The sequence below is a fragment of the Maylandia zebra genome, unplaced genomic scaffold (genome assembly GCF_041146795.1).
Source record: "Maylandia zebra isolate NMK-2024a unplaced genomic scaffold, Mzebra_GT3a scaffold26, whole genome shotgun sequence".
In the NCBI taxonomy this organism is placed as follows: domain Eukaryota; kingdom Metazoa; phylum Chordata; class Actinopteri; order Cichliformes; family Cichlidae; genus Maylandia; species Maylandia zebra.
In genome coordinates this window covers 102,944-125,664 of record NW_027490056.1, presented here as the reverse complement: position 1 = coordinate 125,664, position 22,721 = coordinate 102,944, and the positions used below count along the sequence as shown (strand labels likewise).

Sequence of the window (22,721 nt, the reverse complement as noted above, 5' to 3'; positions counted from 1 at the left end):
CTTCCGCAAAACAAGAACTGACCCTCCTCCCCTCTCCATAAAAGGTGACTATGTGGAGCTCTAGTGAAGAAAGCCCAGCAGCGCCTCCATTTCTTGAGGGTGCTGAGATGGAACAGGCTGCAGACTGACCTCCTAGTGTCCTTCTACCGTGCCACTATAGAGAGTGTGCTGGTGCACGCCATCCCTGTGTGGTACGCTGGTTGCACAACAGCTGACAAGAAGAGACTACAGAGGGTCATCAGAACTGCAGAGAAGGTGATCGGCTGTCCACTCCCCTCCCTGGACTTAATTGCCAGCTCAAGATGTCTCTCCAGAGCCAGGGCAATTATAAAGGACCACCTCCATCCTAACCACCACCTCTTCAACATCCTGCCCTCTGGAAAAAGGCTCAGATCCATCAGGTGCAAAACCAACAGACTAAAGAACAACTTCTTCTCGTGGGCTGTCAGAACTCTTAATGCAAACTAAGAGTGTGTAAAGACTTCCCCAACACATCCACCCTGACACTGCTGTTGATCATCTATGTGCAATATCTCAGTCTTTCCATGTTCTGTGCAATATTTTTGGCTTATGTGCAATTATTTTGGTCCCAGTCTGTTTCAATGTTTCCTACACATACACCATGTATATAGTTCCACTCACATATGTATACATATACACTGTTTTTTATTTTATTCTATTTATTTAATTATTTATTTATTTTCCGCCTTCGTTGTATATTGGTTTCTCTTCTTACTTTAGCACCTTTGTGGTTCAGCTACCCAATTTCGCTGTGCAAGAAACTGCACAATGACAATAAAAAGCTCTAAGTCTAAGTTTCTAAGTCTCTAACAGGTGACTGTGCAAATACTGGAAAACTGAGGACCTCTGGCGGACAAAAGGAATAATACACAAAAAAGTGCTCAGACATAAACTGTGAGAGTTTAAAATTTGTTCTGCAAAAATAGAATTTCACCAAATTAATAGAAATGCATATTTTCCAGATTACATTACTATAAAAAAGAATATTCAAGATATTGATTCAGATTCTATTTAATCATCATGAAAGACATGTTATAAAACTCATACTGGACTTTTGACACTGCACATATTTCACTTACACAAACTATAAAGGCATTAAAGGCATTTAACAACAGTCATATTATAAGAGAGGATTAAGACTTGAATACACATCTTCTATCAGATTAAAATAACAACAGCGTGAAACACAAAAACTATTAACATTGCTTTAAAGTTCTCATCTAGTTTATATTTACCTATAAAACCAGATGAGATGACATTGATAATATAACAGCAGTTTTCTCTGCTGAGTTGATGTTGCTGATCAGTGGCTGGACGACAAAAACAAAACATAATCAGAATCAGAAAAATGTATTAATCCCTAAAGAAATGATGTGGTTACACAATGATAATAACATCATAAATGTTGCTTTGGCTCATTGACCTCAGGTATTTGAATTTCTCCACCTATATTACCTCTACTCCCTGCAGCATCTCTGTTAAACCTGTCTCCCTCTCATTCACACAACTTCTCTCCAGAACACTCCTCCACCGCTACAGGCCGTCTTTCACCTGTTTCTTAATGTTGTCCACAAACATAATAGACCAGAGACTCCTGCCTGACCTCAACTGTCAACCTACCCATCATCATAAAAATGAGAACAAAATAAAGAGCATAGATTCCTTTCAATACTTTGGATTTCTTTTCTTTTGACAGAGGAAAAATTCAAAATAAGATGAACAGTAAAAACAGGTAATAAATAATAAAAATAGAAGCTAAGGAAGATCTTCAGAACACAAATTTGAAACTCAAATACAACTCAAAACTCTAGGACCATGGCACTGAATCCTGTGTGCTGTTCAATAGTCTAGCAATAGCAATAGTTTTAGTTGTATGTTTTCTATCCAGCCTTCTCTTAGAGCAACTGCTCATATCCATAGCAAAGAACTCCTGGTACCAATTATATTTTCATTTAAAAAAAGGAAAAATAAGTGTATTATAATGTAGCTGGGCACTGTCCCAAAAACTGGTGTTTCTTTAAATCTGTTGGACCCATAAACAATATTCAAGAATTGTCTTTCCATTAAATGCAAATTCTTTTTTTTTCAACAGCTTGAACTATGTTATTTTAAAATTGACAGTAGAGCAGAAGTCACTGCATCATTTCATCATCAACACGAATCTGAAAAAAGCTGTCTGATATATAGATAAAATAATAACAAACAAACAAACATATCACTAAACAAAACACCTTATCTTGGTTTTCTAGGTGTTGCTGATGGTGACATAGGAAACTTCAGGATCCACCTAAACAATGAAGAGAAAAACATGCTGACTCCTCAGTAATATCCATCCATCCACTTATCCTTTTTAGTGTCGCGGGGTTGCTGGAGCCTATCCCAGCTGTCATAAGGCGAGAGGTGGGGTTCACCCTGGACAGGTCGCCAGTCTGTCGCAGGGCCAACACACAGAGACAGACAACCATTCGCGCTCACATTCACTCCTGCATTCACACCTATGGGCAATTTAGATTTTTCAATTGACCTATACCTTTAGAAGTGCTTGTATGAATGGGTGAATGAGGCATGTTGTTTAAATGGCCTGCATTTGTATAGCGCTTTTCTAGTCCCTAAGGACCCCAAAGCGCTTCACACTACATTCAGTCATTCACCCATTCACACACACATTCACACACTGGCGATGGCAAGCTACATTGTAGCCACAGCTGCCCTGGGGCGCACTGACAGAGGCGAGGCTGCCGGACACTGGCGCCACCGGGCCCTCTGACCACCACCAGTAGGCAAACATGGGGTTAGTATCTTGCCCAAGGATATTTGGCATGCAGCCAGGAGGCAGCCTGGGATTGAATCACCGTCCTTCTGATTAGTGGCTGACCTGCTCTGCCACCTGAGCTACAGCCACCCCTACAGTGCCCCTACAGTAGTCAAAGCACTGGGAGAGTAGAAAATTGCTATATAAGAATCAGTCCATTTACCAATAAAAAAAAACACTGCAAAACACACAAAACAAAATAGAAATAAGAAAAATGGTAACAGACATAGGAAAAAAAACGTAAATAGGAAAAACGAAAACAGAAATAGGAAAAAACAGATTTCCAAAAGCAAAGGGAAGTGTTTCTGGGGAGACAATAACCCGACGGACCAGTTGCAGGGACGCAAAACATGCTAGGTGTGTTTTATCATGATTCATATAATACTGATGATGGATTTTTAGGCTAATAGTTAGGCTAACACATATACCACTCATCTTTTCTTTCCTCACAGAACCGATAAATCCTCCACTTCTTTTAAGTGTCTCCCAGCGCAATTCTTAGCATATTTTGGTTCCTGCAACTGGTCCGTCGGGTTATTGTCTCCCCAGAAACACGTTGTGCTTTTGGAAATCTGTTTTTTCCTATATCCGTTGTCGTTTTTCCTCTTTTCGTTGTGTTTTGTGTGCTTTTGCAGCATTTTTCTTATTGCTGGTGTTTTCTTAAGTTGCAGTGGCCTCTCAGGGCCACCGTACAACTGAGTTCCTAGTCTCCACTATGGCCTAATCTCCTCATGTGTATTTAAAGCCCCAGTTTGCTTCTGTTCTTTGTTATGTTCTATGTTCCTTAGAGGCTAGTTTGTGACTTCCAGATTTTTAGTGTTGCCTGAATTATTTTGTGTTTTGCATTTTGGCCTGCTAAGGTCAGCAATAAAGCTGCTTTTTGAGTTTAACATGGATTTGAGTTCTGCACTTGGATCCTACTTTGCCAACAGCTATCCTTGAAAATATGTCTCACTGTAATGCAACATAAACAACTCTTCATTCATCACTTTAATTTCTCAGAAATGGTGTCTCAAGATATTGCATTTGTGTTTTGACCTCTTACTTCAGGTTTTACGATTCATGGTGTGGTCTACTGATTTTATTTTTGGCCTAACTTTCTTATCTTTTGGATGCTTTTTCAGTTAGTGTCATGCATTTACAATTTTTTAGAGAATAAGAAGAAGTGTTTTTAACTCTAGGTGTAGTGGGTGATCTCACCGAGTTCTGATTGGTTTGAGTCTCTGCAGGGTTTGAACTCAGTCCCTGAAAAACAGACAATAGTGCGGTTACATCTGGTGGAAAAGCATTTCTATGAAGGCAGTTTAGTTCTTGTTAACACTCCCTCAAAGATGAGCGGTTTATTTAATTGTCTTTTTAGTGGCAGATATAGGAATATTTAATTATATGTTTCAAAACTCACAGGATTTTCATTCTTCTGCATTTTGTTTCACGGTGTGATGACACTGTCCATATGTCACCACAGAGCAGTTTACAGTTTTTCTCAGTTGCTTTGGTGCATTTCTCACAACAGAATTGATCTCTGCACCACTACTAAGGCTCTTCTCAAAACAATTGGTGCAAACTGCAAAACATGGTGGATAACTCGCAAAAGTGAGTCACCTCATCAAAAAGAAAAGTCAGTTGCTCAAAATAAGTAGTCAATGCTTCAAAAGCAAGTCCCTTAATCAAAACAGATAATATATTCATCAAAAGCAAGTACTTATATCAAAGTGTCAGGGCTGTCACAATTACAAGTCATTACACCAGCACCTTTGGTCACAAAATCAAATGGTTTGAACAGGTTCTCATTGTGACGGATTTCTTTGTAGGTGCTTCCCAATGAGTAATAATAAAAAGATTAACCTGAGACAGATGAACCAGAGCGTTTAGAGTTTGTATTTCTCCTAATTTGTACTGTAGGCATGAATAAAGACCAACTTCCTTAAATGTGAGCTTCTTAATAACCAGAGAACAGTTCGCTGTAACACTCAGTCTGTCTGATTTGACTTTGTCTGTCCAAGTGTGATCAGCTCTACTGTCGTTTTGTGTCTTGAAACAAAGGTCCATTCAGTACTGTCACAGTTATTCTGCTCATCTATCACATTTAGACAAGGCAGAGTGACGTCATCTCCAACTTTCATAAAAATGGATATTTCAGTTTCAGATACTGTTGAGAAGATTGATGAGAAATATGAAAGATAAATTAGAATGCAGCAGTTTTACAATCAGAGCGAAGATTTTAGACTCGGGTCTGTAAACATGTCCCATATTTCCCTAAAACAACAGTACATGCTCAGCTTTCTTATTTACTGTAAAGTTTATTGACCATAGTAATACTGATAATATTTAGTTTTGTTGCTAATAAAATGTTTCCTGTATCCTTACCTGGAATCAGAATCATCAGCATCAGAGATAAAAACATTTGAATCCATCTGAATTCATCCATCGTGCTTCTCTGCCTCACGTCTTTCTTGTTGTCGATCTCAACCGTCACAGTCTCTGAACTGATGACTCTTTTTACTTCCTGTCATTAGTCAGATCTCACTTCCTCACTGCAACTTTAGTCATTTGTAGTTCTTTCTTCTTGTTGGTATTGAGTATGTGAGCTTTCTCTGAAATTGATGAATACATTTAAATATTAAACAAAGATGACACAAATAAACACAAAATGCAATTCCTAAATGAAGTTGTTTATTATTAAGAGGGGAAAAACCTATATGGCCCTGTGTTAGACCAAGTTAAATGTGCGACAGTGTCAAAGTGCTATAGACAAGGGTGCAGGGATCAGGTCTCCAGGGAATCTGCAGGGAAAAGCAGGGGGAACACACTCACTCTCCTTCTGTCTCTCTTGGCGTCTCACCAGTCTCTCACTCCTCTCTCGTACCAGAATTTCTGTAAGGAACAAGGGCAGGTCCAGGGTGTCTGTACACAGGGAAACGACGTGTTAGCACAAGATTCAAAATCCAAGAGAACTAGATTACTAGTGTCCTAGCCAGGACTTCACTAACATGAGTCAAGCAACAATCCAGCAAAGAGCAGTCTAACTTCTTCCCGTAAGTAGAGGCCGGTTAATGAGACGCAGGTGTTCACCATCTCCCAGGTATGTAGGCCAAAGGCGGGAGCCCACAATGGCCTCTGCCCAGGCAATAGAGGGAGAGAAAAGGAGAGAAAAACAATACCAAAGCCCACTTGTAGCAGAATATTTCTCAGGCAGACGGTGACACTATAGTTTTTAAACATAACAAAAATCAGACGACGACTGGTTTGATTTAACTGTGGTGATGTTTAGATTGCTCGAGTTGAAAAACGTGTTGCCGTCCAGTTTGTGTGAAGTCAGCATTACAAAGAAAATGCAACAACCTATTAACAAAAAGTCCTTATATTTACTGTGATAGTTGACCTGCTGCACTCTTGGTCTTAAAGCAAATTAGTGTTGTTTTAAGCTTTAGAAAATGAGAAACAGTAATGTTAAATATATATGTATCACAATGGAGTGGACTTTGAGAGATAGTTTTATCTACTCTGCAGCATAAGCTGAAAAACCAAGGCAGGATCCATGAAGCTGAAACACGTCAGCAGAAGGAGGAAAAGGTGGTGAGGCAGGAAAAAGAGACTAAGAAGGTACCTCAGGCCACCAGGGTGGAGAGAGACTCACGGTCGAATTATGAGGTACAGTAAGCCTGAAAAGACAGGAGTGCTTCAGCTCGCTGTGTCGTTGTCAAAGAATGACAAAGAAAGAATCTAGTTGTCGTCCTGCAGAGGCAGCCCTCTCCGCCCATCCCAACCTTGCAGAAAAAGCTGGCAAATCTTGCGCCATCTAGGCCCTCCTCTGTTTTTAGCCAGCGCTCGTCTAGAACTCTGAGTAACTCATTGCAAAGACTGCAAATTTTTTCACATTTTGCCCTGTATGACAACTCTATAAATAAATAAAAATGCATTCACAGAATTGCTCAGTGTCAGCACCAAACCACCCACCACCCAATGAAATTCCCAGCCAGCAGGGTAAGATTTGTGCAAATTATAAACCTTTATTTTCCTGATCCCTGCCCTGCCTTCAGTCCCCTGTCGTGCTTCAGATGATCAACAGGAAGTGTTCAGTTTGCTGTCAGCCTTACGTTGGTGTCTGAGGAAAGAGCGGTGACAACTGGAGGTTCAGATGGGTTGCACAGATTCACACGAGACCCACTACAATCTGGTAAACAGGTATTGCAGTCAGGCACCACTGAACAGCAGGGTAATGTGTGCAGGAATAAGATGCCAGAACAACAGGGATTTCTATCTTTTGTGCCAGGCTTAGAATCAGTCATTTAGAGACGCTGCTATGTTGAATTTAACCCAGTTAACCCCCAGATGTGGTGAGGCAAAGACACGATACTAACTCTGGGCTGTTAACGTGTGATCTTAATTTGATATTCGTAGTGAAGAATGTATTCAGTACAATGTTTTCCAAGACATTTATTCATCTGTGCTTGTATTCAAGTTTACAGCAAATCATCTGAGAAATGCCTTTGAACTGGTGCCTGTTTCTGGGCTTTTCTTTTGTCACAAACTGCTCACAAAGAAGGACGAATGCTTTAGGAAACAAAAGCTTTGGAATGTATTCTGCAAGTACAGGTCAAACGTAATAGCCTCATTGTTTTATAGCAATGCTGAATTAACTTATGTCACTGCAGGACAGTGCAGCCAGTGGGGCTGATTGTTATAGTCACTGTGCACGACAAGAAAGCATTTGACATGGTGAACTGCTGCCACGGTTTTAGAGAGACGTCTGTTTGTAATTAGAAGTAGTTGTTCTGTTTAATTTGGGGTTTTTCTCCTTTGCTTCTGCGTAGAAGACGACCAATCTGCACATCGAGAAGCTGTCCTGTCTTCAGCTAGGAGTCCTTCTCCAGCTGCTGCACATGCTAACAGGCAAAACATCAGGGAGTAATACAAGCTTTTAATGCTTATGTGAACCACAGGCGTGCTTATAATGTATCAACCTGCAGTGAGACTGTAAAAGCAAAATCTTTCTTGATTTAATTTTCATTGCACAAATAATAACAGATTCAGGAATGTATTCAAGGAAGAGACTGGCAAAGAAAGAGTGGGATAGTCAGGGAGCTGAAGGAAGGAGTACTAAAAGGCTAGGTGCACAGCAAAGAGAGAGGTGTCACTGGCACAGGAAAAGGCTTGTAGTGAGTTGTATGTGAGGCTGGACACTAAGGAGAAAATGATTTTTAATGAATGGCAAGGCACATAAATTGTGCTGGAAGAGAGTAACCAAGTATAGAGATGGAAATGTGCTAATGTGAAGAAAGTGTGTTGAGAAGGGAGAAGGAGTACTTTGGACAAAAATTGAATTAGAGAAGGAAGTGAGGCAACTCTGAAGAGGATGGAGACGGGAGGCATAGAGAGGGTAGGAGTGAAGGCTATGATAAGGTGCGAAGAGAGTAACTGTGGTGCTGCATAAGAAAGTCCTGAGGGGCAGAGAAGTATGTGATGGGTTGAGATTACATCAGAGAGAGGCTCTGAGCCCCTTCTTGTTTGCACTGGTGATGGAGAGGCTGACAGATGAGATCAGGCAAGAGTCTCCGTGGATGATGTTTTCAGACAACCACAGAAAGGATTTGTGGATGTAGTGAAGGTGGACATGCAGGGGGTTGGTGTGACTGAGGAGGATGCTAGAAATAGAGAGATGGAGGCGGATGATCCACTGTAGCGACCTCTAAAGGGAGCAGCCGAAAGAAGAAGAAGCACAAATAATTCTAATCATGCTTTTCTTTTATTCTCAGTACTAAGCTATGTAAAGGAAGTCAAGGTTGTTTCCTCCTACAATCACTTTGGTCATGCTGTTCTTACAAGTGTGGAGGTGCCAGATGGTTTAGACTTGTTTAGATTGGTGCTCTGTCTCCCTTTATCCAAACTAAAACTTTGATGGGGTTTTTTATCTTCACTAAACACTTTTTTGCTTTGTGTTTATTATTGTGCTACTGCAAGTATTTCATATATTAGTCAGTTGATTGTTACTGTAGGGCAGCTCTAGGACAATCCCAGATGTGATGTAGCTTGCTTTTATCCAGCAGATACGACATCTCATGAGGAGGTTCGAACCCTGTACCCTGACCCTCCTGCTGACGCACAAAGTCTGGACATCCAGCAGCAGGCCCTTCTACGTGAACAACAGCACAACAGTTTCTATTTCTTTTAATATTAGAAGTCAGTTATTCATTAATGAATACAAATGGTGACTGAAGTTATTTAGACAGGACATTAAACAATAAACTTCCAATAAATTATGAACAATGTGTGACTGAATGTGTTCAGTGAAAGACTTTGAAAATATCGCAACATAAAACCAGTGTAAAAGTACTCAGACTACTTTTGGGGGTATTTATTTGATGATGCAACCAGAAAATGTGCAGGTTGTGAGTTTAACATTTTCAACACTGGAGAAGAAGTACATGTACACAGACTAGCTAATGACAAACATTTTTTTTAAATTAACCTTTATTTAAACAGGTTGTTCATTTTTCTGAGCTTATCTGGTGTCCAGTTTCGGTGGCAGTAGCATAAGCAGAGAAGACCCAGACCTTACTCTTCCGAGCCAGCTCCTCCATTATTTGGGGGACACTGAGGCATTCTCTGCTGAGTGCTGTGATCTCCCCAACATGTCCTGGGTGTGTCCTGTCTGTCCTGGTGGGACATGCCTGGAACATCTCACCCAGGAGGCGTTCAAGAGGCACCCTTGTCAGATGCCTGAACCTCCTCAACTGGCTCGTTTAGATGTAGAGGAGTAGCAGTTAACTCGGAATGAGACAGACAGCACCTACTGCTGGGGTGGGCCTACAGGAGGGAGAGCTCATGTCGTCTCTTCAGGACACATCACTGGACCCCAAGAAGCTCTCCCCGGAGCTCCCTTTGGCTGCTGGGGTCGGCATACGTTCAACTTTAAAATCACTCTTGGTTCTTGGCTAGCTTTGTGTTAGCATCCTTTGTGTACTGATGCTTGCAAGAAGCTAAAGTTGCTTTGGCAGAATTTTCTTTCTCATATATGCACACATAAGGAGAGAGATGTTTTATAAGCTTTAGTCATCACCGTGCACTTTTCCTGATTCACACAAAATACAGCAATCTGGCACCTTCCCACAGGGTCTTGCACGAGTATTAAACATGTTCATTTGTGCTTTGGACTGTCACCAGATTTCTTCTAGAAGTTTCTTGCCAGTCAGCAACTATCTTGGCAACACCACTTGAGTTTGTGTGTTGCATGCTAACATCCTTATCATATGTGTAATAATACTAAAGCGTCATCTTATGCACACACAAAAAACAAATATGGCTCCTTCGTGCAGGGTTTTCTGGTATGTTCATTTATGCTTCCCAATTAAAAAAAAAAAAAGAAAAAAAAAAAAAGAAGAAAAAGCAAAGTTCTTGCTTCTCAGCCACTGCGGCCACATCCTCACCGTTTTTTAGGCAGTTATATAAACATACTGTGAGTGAGTCATAAGCTTAAATACAATAGTTGAAGGAACAAAAACTTAATGTTTAAAAATACCAGTCAAATCTGATTAAAGTAAATAAATAATAAGTATACAATGTAGTTTTAAGACTTCTCAATGTTTCGTAACATTAATGTTCTATGAACTCGTGAGTCCAGAAATCTGAATGTCATGAGAAGTATTTATTATTCGTGTATTATTATTTTACAATACAAGGTTGTTTTTTTCCTGATACTTCATGCAAACCACATTTCTCCAGGCCTGTCCTAATCAGCTTACTCAGTATCACTAGATCCAATGCTGCTCCTCCAGCAGAGCACACAAAAGTAGGAGAGACCAGAGATGCCATGGCTTAGTTAGGAGACTGTTTGCTTCAAGGCCACTAGAGGGTGCTGCCATAAAACTACAATAAATGAATTGACCTTTTGACCTGCTCACACTCTTTTATGCAAAACCCTGTTGATGTTACACACACACACACACACACACACACACACAAAGAGATTCTAGGTCTGACCAACCGTGGGCAAAAAGATGACAGTCAATAAAATTCTAAAATTTTATTTATAAACACAATGAATAGTAGTTAAAAGTCCAGTGTCCCATTTAGGTACAAAGTAAAAACACACAGTCCAAGGCCAGAGCCAGCTATGCCACAAAGCCAGTTGCACTCCACACGTTGTTCACTTCAACAGGGGTAGCAATTGTCCTCTGAGACCCACCACCCTGTAAGTAGAAAGCCTGCACAGAGCGACAAAATAAGACAATTCACTATATAATTCACAGCCCATCCATCCCAAACATATCAGATCATTAGAGGTTTTATCACATTACATACCTGCACTGAGAGACAAAATAACACAGCAGTGTTTGTAATGTGGGCTATAAGTAGACTAGCATATCAGTGCAATCAATTACACCTGCCTCCAATTAGTCCAGCCCTTTTACAGTCATTGACTGGGTGAGAAAACATGAGCAAATCAACCCAAGAGACAAGCAGGAAGACTCTCTGAAGGCTCCTGTGGCTGCACAGGCAGTCTTACAATTACGAGGTTGGAGAGTTGTTGTTTCAAAATGTTCACACTGATTTCACATGCTCATTAACTCACAACCAGCTGACCATATATATTTCTGCTGCTGAGCTGCTTTTTGATGGAGATTTTCTGAATTTATTTTGCTACCATAAGAGCAGACTCCATGCTGAAAGCATGTGCACTGTCACTTGCAATGAGTGGCACTAATGACGCTAAATTTAATTACAGGTCATGGACAGCCTTCATAAATGCTCATATTACTCACCCACACTGAATTCCAGCACAGGTTCATCTGGGTCCTGACTATTTCCTGCAAAGTAACACAAACGTCATCAGAACATTAAGTCAGAGAAACAACATTTGGAGCTTTTGTACATGATAAATTATACTGCAGTAGTAAAACAAAGTCAAGCAGCAGTACATTTATTAAAATCACCTTCAGCTGTAATATTTAAACTGATTTAGTGTCAATTTAGATTATGTTTAGATTAAAATGAAACTAGTACCCTTGTAATGTCTTTTTAAATTAGAGGTAAATATTTGTATATTTTTTACATAATATAATTATATTTACTGGATTTTCTCTCTATTGTAGTTTAGTATTATAGTTATTACTTGTTTTTTATTGACTTGTCTTGTTTTTACAATGATTTGCTCTGAATGCAGCCTTTAAAGAAAAGACTATCTGTTCAGTAACTATCCATCAGACTGGGTCCATGTTACCAGCCAAATGGGTAATAATTAAAGTAAGTTTTGAATTACGTATATTTGGGTGTTTAGGTGACACTTTTGCAAAAAAAATAATAATAATTAGGTTTAAAAGAACTAAACATGTATGTATTTAAAAACAATAAGTGTGTTAGAATTACTACAGCAACAGCTTGTAGCTCACTGTACTATTTTTGAGCACAACTTTGGTGCTTTTGCCTCATTTTTAAATCAGTGATCCCAGTAGCACAGTCTAAGCAGAGACCTCAGTGCTTGGCAAACAATCAATAGAATCAATATAATTATTAAAAAGAAACAAAATAAATGCCAACCATATAAAAAAAAACATAAACTTAAGGAAAAAACTAAACTTGATTTTGTGTCTTTAGGCTATTGTTAACAGCAAGCATGAGGTTAGTGCATATGTATTATTATTGGAAAGATTACTGCAAAGAAAAAAAGGTTGAACCAGGAGGGGGCGATATTGCTCTCCTTACCATGAGTTACATGCAGGCTATTACTTACCATGTCACTCACATTTATTTCACAAAACAGCTGAACCCACTTAATTCGATTTAATTGTATTTATGCAGAGCTGAATCACAACAACAGTCTCCTCGAGGTGGTATAGATTGTAAGGTAGAAAGTCTACAATTAAAAAGAAAAAACCTCAATACAGTGGGAAGGAACAACTCACTTTTAACAGGAAGCACCCTCTGGCAGAACCACGGTCAGGGAGGGGCAGCCCGCTGCGACCCTTTGGGGATGAGGAGACGAAAAAGGGGACAAAAGACACACTGTGGACGAGAGCCAGAGATGAACAAGAACTAATTATTGAATGCAGAGAGGTGTATAAACACATGGTGGGAATCCCCCAGCAGGGTAGTCCCAGGGTAACTAAGGGAGGATTCATGGTCACCTGATTCAGCCCTAGCTATATGCGTTGGCAAAAAGGTAACTTTGAAACTTAATCTTAAAAGTAGAGATAGTGTCCGTCTCCTGCATTCAAACTGGGAGCTGGTTCCACAGAAGGATGATCCCCTTCTACTTCTAAATATCCTAAAAACCACAAGGAAGCCCACAGTCTGAGAGCAAACTATCAAACTACGAGGTCTTTAAAATAAGATGATTATTCAAGACCTCATGTGTGATGGGAAGGATTCTGAATTTGATGCTGGACCCACAAATCATAAAAGAGAAACACTAACTCACACACACCAGAAAGTGCCAAGAATTATAATTATATGTAATTTAGTTTTGCGTTCCTTTATAATGCTTTCAACTATACAAATAAGACACTTCATGGGGGCGCCTGAGCCTTGTAGACACAACAAATACTGAACAAACCTCATGCGCCCTGTTGTTGACAAAACGATAAAAATGAATGTGTACTTCTGTCTTATTTAGGTCATTTTTGTAGTTTTTGTAGACAGACTACTGTAATTTCTCAATAAAATGTCGCTTATTATCGCTCACTCTCAAGAACAAAAACGTGAGTAATTTCCCAGTAGCTCACCATATTTGGGATCTTCTAACATCCACACTTCATGTTTAAACGGTGGTGCGGAGGCGGTGTACCGTCGCAGGCCGGATGTAGCATTCAGCGCGGCGTGCCTTTTTTTTCAGTTGCTAAGCAACAGATTTGTCCCGCCCCTTTCGTTATGACGGGACGGGCCAGTCCTTTGACTGGTGACGTTTCTTTGTAACGTCACCTGACGTTACAAAGAAACCTTAAACCGACCTTATATATAGACCTGGCTGTTCAGTTGAAACGCATTCACACAGCGGGACAGCAGCGCTTTAAACGTTCAAACACGGAGTTTAACACAAAACAACATTTTAGACATAAAAAACAAAAAAGTGAAATGGCAAGCTCGAACTGTAACACAATGACAAATGATGAAACAGTTCAGACCAATGGGGATAATTCTACAGTACATGCTTTGGTATCCCTCTTGAATAACTTGTTCAGTAGTTTTTCGAACAAGCAGTGGGGAGAGCTTATCTCAGGCTATCCGGATTGCTTCACCGCTAAGCGGCTTGTAGGTTTTGTAGAGGACGTAATGGACCTGTGTGAACAGTCACTAGCAGTATCACCACTGAGGTCTTCCCAGAACTCCCCTGTACATGAAAACTGTTCTGTCCACACCACTACTGGCAAAACGGTTTTGTCACGTGTGAAATTTTTGGACGATTCTGCTGAGCAGGAGTTTGATACAGCACAGAATATAGATGCTAACAGCCAAGAAACAGCTAACACAGAAGAAAGCTGTCAAAATGCTGACCAACACAGTGCTGCAAAAGCAGAAAACAATCCAATTCCAGATCCCCAGCAGCAGAAATCCTGTGTTGAACATGAAGCCAGCATCCCACCGTTAACAAACGTAAGTCAAACGGAGTCATATAAAAAGATACAGCATCACAGATCTTCTGTAGACTGTGAGCCACCTGAAAAAACCTTAGACTTTGAAAGATGGTTAGAGACATTAATTCAGGCTGTGCTTTCAAAGCTTGGTAAACTTTTAAAGTGCCCTCATTCTCACCAAAAACGTTTGTTGGATCTACTCTTGGACAAATTCAAGGGGATGGATTTGCATTTAGACCGAAAAGTGCAGAATTATTTTGACTGCATTGCTAATGCGATTTTCACTGATATTTGTGACAAATTACATAAATTGTCACTAATATCATTGGAAATGGGGAGGAGTGGGGAGGAGGATTCAATGAATTTAATGGAACAACCAATATTTAATATCATAACTACTTCAGTATTCCAAGAACACCTGTTGGCAGTAACAGTTACTGATAGACTGGAATCATATGAAAAGAAAGAAAGATGCAGATTTTCAGTGGAAATCTTTGTGGAAGGACTGATTTCCCAGGTTTCAAAAAAATCAGGCACAGTCTTCAGCATTGAAAGTGCTGAAGCTATCTCCAACCGGCTTACCATGAAAATCTGGACTGAAATCAGGGCCAGATACGACAAAATCCCACCAGAGAAGTTCAAGAAACTCAGCGAGAGGGTTTTCAAATCCCTCTGTAAAAGATGGAAGCATGCAGCGGTTATGGTGACAATCTTGCAATTAAACTTCCAAGATCTTGATGAAGATATTGTTAAAACTTTCAAAAGAAAGATATTCCCAGAACCAAGTTGCATATCTAAGTGCTTCTCATCGGTGCGTGCATTTTTTGGGAGGTGTAAGGGAAGAAACAAAGTTTCCACTTTATAGTGACATCGTGATATCAACAGCAAAATATTTTCTAAAACTCACTGGACACTTTAAATGAGCTAGTTTTACATTTAGATCAGATCAAGTCATTTTTGAAATCCCCAGGAATGGTCGCGGCAGATGGCCACCCCGCTCTGAGCCTGGTTCTGTCGAAGGTTTCTTCCTCTTAAAAGGGAGTTTTTCCTTCCCACTGTCGCCTCGTGCTTGCTCAGAGGGGTTTGTTCTTTTGGGGTTTTCTTTTTAATACTGTAAGTTGTTACCTTACAGTGTGAAGCACCTTGAAAACACCATTGTTTCCTTTGGTGCTATACAGATTGAAGTGACTTGCACTGATAACATAACTAAGCTGGAACTTTAATTTAACATCAATAAAATTATAAAAATATTACATCTTGATTTCTGCTTGTTTTCATTGTCTGTGACTTAATGAATACAAATGTGTAATTTAACAGATTTTTTCTTTATGTTAGTCTGACCGGTGACTCCACGTTGGCCTTAGGTGTTGGCGCGGATACGCTGCAGCCCCTGAGCCATTAATGGCCCAGCACACTACAGTAAAAACAAAACAACAGCCATCTGTCCAACTAGGAAAGGAAAATAATAAACTGCCTCCTTGGAGGCAACCTGACTCAAAACAGTTGCAGTCCAACTCAGACCGACTGCAATCACTCTCAGGCAGATTGATGAAGATCTGCAAATAACTGTTGTCTAATTTATAAACGCAGACAGATTGCCAACACGTCTGTTCACAATAGAGGACTGTACTTACATGGTTGCAAACTGGTTGTTATCTTGCTTATATGAAAACATTGCTTTGGAGCAATGAAACTCAAACACATTCATTTTTAAAATGCTTCAAAATGAAATTTTGAAATATTTGGCTTTATGCTTTGAAAGTGCCGTTGTGAGTGGGAGTGTGAAATCCTTACTTGATGTGTTCCCTTTGCCTTTACTGTTTTCAGTTTTATCAGTTTTCAGTTTTATTTGTCATATGCAAGTTAGCACAGGGTCAACATTGCAATGAAATGTGTTTGACGAGCAGCAGTCACTCAGCAGCATGGTACAGTAGAAGAAAATATAATAAAATATAATAAAATAAAATAAAAAATAGAAAAATAGTAAAGAGCAAAATATTTGAAAGACGTGGTAAAAGAGAAAAGATGACTAAATATATATATATATGTATCTATAAATATATGTACACTAGTGATTAAATAAGAAAATCTTGAAAAGAAATATGACGGGAGGTCAGATGGGATATTGCACAGGAATGAGCAGCAGAAAATTACAGTATTACTCAGACTTTTAATAGTCATATTGTCAGTTTTGGCCGACGGTCATGGGTCACTTCCACTAAAATAGCACGAGACTGGAGTAAAATGTACTTTATTAATGAGAACACATGGTGATACAGCAAAGAATCCAACCCTTCTGAAAAGCAAATGGCTTCCTGTTATACTCTACCTGATTCAGGTGAGCATCTGGAATAGACCAAGTCTGGGGGTCAGCAAACCAAAGGGAAACAAAACCCTCCCCATAAGAAAACCACTACAATATAACCAACACGTTCTCACTCCCAAAGCGTAACATTTTACGCTAGGTGACAAATCGTCACCATATTACGTTTTTGGCTACCCACCACGTTCCTGAATGACGACCTCGGAAAAAAGAGGAAATATGAGAACTGTCTGGACTGAATCTACACATGTTTGCTCTTTTTCTTCAAATCGCTTAGAAACACGCTATTTAACATCATTAAAGTCCTGGTTAAGGTCAGGAATAAGGTTATGGTCAGGGCTAGGGATAAGGTTAGGTTTAGGGCTGGAATACAGGGCTGGAACGTCTATTACCGCGGGAGCGTCATTGAACTGGATTCCAGCCATAGCCCGCCGCGTACCATAAGAACGCCGAAGGTCTCCTTTCACGTTCCTCAGGAACGCCGCGGGACGTGACAAAACGTCGACATGTTACGCCTCGGGAGTGAGAACGGGCTGATATAACACATCATAGACATATGAAGATTTGTAACAAGTCCTATAAATAACTCCATAACATATAAACTTCAGTCTCTTCTATATACATTAAAACAGCGGTCCCCAACCTTTTTTGCGCCACGGACCGGTTTATGCCCGACAATATTTTCACGGACCGGCCTTTAAGGTGTCACAGATAAATACAACAAAATAAAACTAGTACCGGTACCGGAAAAAAAGAAGATTTATTCATAACACACGTGAAAGACCCAGGAAAACAGAGTTAACGATAAAAACGATAACAAAATAACGATAAAAAACGATAAAAACTCTGAAAACCATACATTTCACACCCGAGCCTCATCTCTCGACCAAACGACGGTTGGGGACCGCTGCATTAAAACACCTTAACCACAGTTAGGTTTCAGCCCTCGCTGACTCAGAACAAAGTAAGACAATCAGAGTTCGATTGGTTTTTGCTTGTGCAGGGGAAGCCTGGTCGGATTCTCAGAGTTGCAAGCTCTACACCCAAACTCAGACAACTCCAACTCCAGCCTCCACTCGCAGCCTTTTATTGAATGAAAACAGTTACACAACCGCCCATTGTAAACCCCATATGTTGTGTGGTAAAAGCTAAGGCACTGTGTGTGTGTGTGTGTGTGTGTGTGTGTGTGTGTGTGTGTGTGTGTGTGTGTGTGTGTGTGAGTGAGAGAGAGTGTATGTGTGTCTGTATACGTGACTTCCTGCTTACAAACATTTTAACCGCATCTCTAGTCATAAAAGGGTCATCTCCCCTCAACCTCGTATATGGCTTAACCTCTCTAACAGTCCACCATTTACATGGTGAGCCCATAAAGGGCAGGAAGTGAACATTCCTTACCAAATAAGGAAACCAGAATCTTACATAGATTGTGCCTGCAGTTGAAAACTATAGCTAGTAACATCCCCAACATCCTACATGTGGGGGAGGAACAGAAAATATCTGAACATACAGTTCAAGACAAGGTCCAAGCACAATAATGACAACTTTTAACAAAATCACTCCAACACACACTCCCCTAGCCTGGCACATTGGTTTTCTCCAGGAGCTCATAAGCAGGTGATTGAGCTGCTTTTACTCTTTACAAAGTGAGTACTGTTAACACTTCTCTTTTTACATATACAACTAATTTAGGTTACAGACAAATGATTAAATGTGAACAGCTCTAACACAGGTTCTTTTCCTGACACAGGTAGGATGGCCAGTCCCCCTGTCTCTTCACCTTTAACGAGTCACTTAAATAACAACCCAAAAAGCCTAATAAAGAATCACAATCAACCAGTGTGTGTTTTTCTTCATTACGGTTTTTAAATACAAATCAGTCAGTCAATTAATAAAAATACAAGTAAGGGTAATGGAACCCCTGGTCTCCATTACACACATAAATACCATAAAGACACTAAGTCGTAGAGCTCTGAACTCCTTGCTTCTATGATATTTACACTTCTTCTTGGCCTTCTCCTTCACTCTGAGTCACTCCAGGATAAACGCATCAGCTCAGACATACAATAATTAAAATATGTGTAGGTGACCGTTTGGCAGAAGACGATGTCGAGGCGGTACTGCAGTGACACGTCCGTGGCTATCGTCGGGGCGGTGTCCTGCATCAGAAGGAAGTCAATAGACTTCTTGGCTTTGTTGCTCATCATGGCGCTGTAGTCCGTGGGCGTGGCCTGCAAAAAGTGTAAATAAACCATCAGAGACCAAACACAAATATGCCTTCCAACCACTAGTTTAGACAACATCTTGCAAAGAGTGTGTATTTCAGAGTGCAGTTGTTTTTAAATTTGACAGAAACAGAAATAAAGACGGAACAGAAGGACAACAGGGAAAGCAGAAGCACCGACACACTGAAATCTTTTAGGGTCAAGCTCCAGAACTAGCCACAAATCCTGCTGGAAAGAACCTAAAAATACTTAAAAATACTTGCAGAGATCGAATGGAGCCGTTAACTCAAAAGCCTGGTGTCAGGCATGTTCTTTAATAAATAAGAAACGAGCTGATATGTTACAGACCTCAGTCTTTACGTAAAGAAAAAGCTGACATTTAGAGCGGTCTCGCAGCAGATTTTAAAACAGTGACACTGATTTGTGGGGTTTTTGGGCACAAATTTGAACCTTTTTGTTTTATCCATGTCCTTGAACACAGCTCGTGACTTGGGCACTTTCATATGTACCGATTCATTTAGGTTTGTGCACTGAGGCCAGATTTAGGTATTAAAAACGAGTCAGTCATAACACTTCTTACATTAGTTAAAAAGCTGAGCTTACACTAAACCAACATTTAAATTTCCCCTTGTGGGACTAATAAAGGTATATCATATCATATCATATCATATCATATCATATCATTACTAAAGTATTGCTGCAACATTGTAAAGACAAAGATGACACACAGACCAGACATAAAACACTGAACACTTTTTAAAGACGAGTCATTTAAGAGTATTTTCTCATAGAATAAAGTCGGCTGATATGGTGAAGGAAAAATCTGCTCACGAATCCTCCAACTTCTTAAAAGTAAGGAGTGACCTGAGCTGGAAATCAACATGAGAGGGATGACTCAAGAAGAAGAAGAAGCAACAAGAAAAGAAAAACAGAGTTCAGAGTGTAGTTAAGATATCAAGCTGTATCCACAATGTGTGCCAAGAAACTAAGCTTGTCTGTTGTCATGCTAAAGAAATAAAAAATCTGGAATCAGAAAACAGCCAATAACTGCTGATCAACTCACCCACTCCTCTTCGTGCCAGTCCACGTGCAGTGACGACTGGCTGTTGTGACCGCTGTACTTTGCTCTCAGCGTATCCTGGTCATTGCGGAGCACTACTTGTTCAGACTCAGCGGAAGGAGAAGCTTTGGTTGCGATGTACTCGTACTGCGTTCAGGGCCTAAATAGCTGAAGCTAGCAGCTTGCAGCCGCACACTGCCACCAGCTGACGGGTCTGAAAGGAAGAGGGTATGAATGAAATATGAAGCGTCCCCACGTAACGTCAAACACTTTTAGTACCTTGTCAACCAGACTGGCGAGCGTCCACTCCAGTCCGCTGGCCGATTGGTCTTTGGCAGCTTGAGACAGCCTCTCTGCGTAATAGCTGACCTGAGTCTTCAGCGTGTTGACGTAGGCGATGATCTCTTTGGCTCGGACAGTGTCCTGGGGTATGTGGATGATGACTGAGCTGGAGAGGGCACTACTGCAGGGAACAAAGACACACCGACACATCTGTATCCGAGCTGGGACTGAGGACACTCACCAGCCACTTTATTAGGTACATGTGTTCAAAAGCTTGTGGCAGCAATTTAGTGCATTTAGTCAAATAAAGACAATAGAGTGGCCTGCAGGTGTATATTTTTGTAATGTTTCTGTCTTATGCCTGAAATATGCTTCAGCAGGAAATATACGCTGTAACTGGAAACAACAGCATGATGGACCGGTTTAGTGTTAAGAGGTGTTACATCTGAAGTTAGAACGTAAATTTCCTGCAGAAATCTAAATCAAGCTTCAGAGGTACTGTTCCAAAAATATAGGGAGGGACGTTACCCACCAGATGTAAAAACAAACACTGTCTGCATGCACATGCCTGCTCTCAATGAGCCTAATCGTGGCTGCAAGTCACCGGGCCGTTTAACCTGCAGTTAATTGCAAAGGTAAGAAGTACATGGAAATACTGTTAAATGCTGTTGCTGAGGACGTGAATTTAAATTGTTACTCAATGCTGATACTTTATGTAGCTTTCTTACAGTATTTTCCAGATTCCGGTAATAAACAGAGTCAGATTTAGGGAGACTAGTCTTCTTCTTCTGGCATTTAAGGCTGAACGGGGAGTTGTGGTATAAAAACGTATAGTTTTGTAAAGTTGGCACAGTTGCTCAAATTAGCCAAGCATGATCGACCTTTTTAATCCCCAACCTGCTGGCAGAAATGTCCACCTATTAAAAAACACATATCTCTCTTCAGAACTATGGCTACGTTCACACTGCAGGCGAAAGCGCATCAAATCCGATTTTTTTGACCCTATGCGACCCATATCCGATCATGGTATGACAGTGTGAACGGCACAAATCCGATATTTTCAAATCCGATCTGGGTCACTTTCGTATGTGGTACTGAATCCGAAACATATCCGATGTTCCAGAAAGCGACTGCTGTGTGAATGGTCAAGTCGCATTAAATCCGTCTTTTATGTCACTGACACAAGACAGACACCAATTATCAGCGCCAGAGAAGCGCCTGATAATACATCGCGAACGCTTCCTGGCCATCCGGTGAAACTGCTGGGAAGACAACGTTGGAGAAACGTTAACATTTGATTTGGACTGCATAATCTGCAGATTCTGACAGAAATGTGCAACTATCATTTGAAGCACCGCTCCTCTAAAACAGCAATAAGGATCATCATTAGGTTATCTACATTATTATGTAAATAACAAAATAACTTATAGCAAAAATTGGGAAACGTAAAGTCCGAAGTCTTTATTAAGGGCCATCAGTCAAACAATACTGTTTGCTCTGGGTCTAAACAGAGCGCGTTGTGTGTGACATCTTCTTTTGCGCATGCGGGCCGCTTTGAGCGTTCACACTAGAGCGCGTTTGCTGTTGCATTTTATTTGTAGTGTGAACGAGCAGACAAAAAAATTGGATTTGATCAAAAAATTGGAATTGAGCATTAAGACCTGCAGTGTGAACGTAGCCTATGACGCCTAAATAAAAAAACCTTAGTTTATATGGTGAAAAATTATTTGAGAGAATCTTGAAGAGCTGCTGCTCCTCCACATCGAAAGGAGCCAGATGAGGTGGTTCGGGCAACTGACAAGGATGCCCCCTGGATACCTCCTGGGCGAGGTTTTCCGGGCAGACCCAGGACACGCTGGAGAGATTATATCTCTCGGCTGGCCTGGGAACGCCTTGGTGTTCCCCCGGATAAGCTGGAGGAGGTGGCTGGGGAGAGAGGTCTGGGCTTCTCTGCTTGGGCTGCTGCCCCCGCGACCCGGCTCCGGATAAAGTGGAAGAAAATGGATGGATGAATGAATCTTGAAAATGAACAAGTCTTCCAGTACAGAGTAAAATGTGAGAGTGAAAATATTGCGTGTACTTAAAACCCCTGGAGGGTCTTGGGTCGATTTGTGGCTATTTTCAAATTTTGATTACATGCCATTTGCACAGTGTTGAATGGACTATAGCCAAATTCTCCAAAAAAAATGTTTGATATGATTTTATTTCAAAATTCAAGTCTGACTTCCTTCAATTAGCTTCAGTGGCTAAGCTACAGACAAACTTACACTATTGTGCTTAGTGGTCGATTTGTGCCCCATTGAAACCCATTATAAACGCTATTTTTCACTGCAAATTAATTACGGTCAAAGGGATCGTTGATGTTTAGCGTTCATTTGTAATTCAGTTGTAATTTTTTTATTTGTCCACCGGGTGGCGCCCTTGCTCCACA

General features: G+C 40.5%; 1 protein-coding gene and 2 long non-coding RNA genes across 5 annotated transcripts; all 3 read right to left on the bottom strand.

Moving 5' to 3' along the window:
* Nucleotides 1-1,016: 1,016 nt before the first annotated feature.
* Nucleotides 1,017-4,214, bottom strand: LOC143416164 (uncharacterized). The gene is made up of 2 exons (XR_013096541.1): nt 4,034-4,214; nt 1,017-2,308 (listed from the first exon to the last, which is right to left on the bottom strand). It is a non-coding gene; the product is annotated as an uncharacterized LOC143416164 (long non-coding RNA).
* Nucleotides 4,215-10,841: 6,627 nt separating this feature from the next.
* On the bottom strand, nt 10,842-13,647 carry LOC143416160 (uncharacterized). Its single transcript, XR_013096539.1, has 4 exons — nt 13,555-13,647; nt 12,736-12,835; nt 11,596-11,640; nt 10,842-11,037 (listed from the first exon to the last, which is right to left on the bottom strand). It is a non-coding gene; the product is annotated as an uncharacterized LOC143416160 (long non-coding RNA).
* A 2,991-nt stretch (nt 13,648-16,638) lies between these two features.
* Nucleotides 16,639-21,376, bottom strand: LOC143416158 (inositol polyphosphate-4-phosphatase type I A-like). 3 transcript variants are annotated; one of them, XR_013096537.1, is made up of 5 exons: nt 21,019-21,376; nt 20,823-20,907; nt 20,288-20,471; nt 20,012-20,222; nt 16,639-18,954 (listed from the first exon to the last, which is right to left on the bottom strand). XR_013096537.1 is itself a non-coding variant. In XM_076881586.1 (3 exons), exons 1-2 carry the CDS (start codon nt 20,498-20,500, stop codon nt 20,169-20,171), a joined length of 267 nt encoding a protein of 88 aa, XP_076737701.1. In that variant the 5' UTR covers nt 20,501-21,376; the 3' UTR covers nt 16,639-18,954; nt 20,012-20,168. The 3 variants fall into 3 exon arrangements, 1 of the variants encoding a protein (XP_076737701.1); XR_013096536.1 differs by having other exon boundaries at nt 20,288-20,907; XM_076881586.1 differs by having other exon boundaries at nt 20,288-21,376.
* Between the last annotated feature and the right edge of the window lie 1,345 nt (nt 21,377-22,721).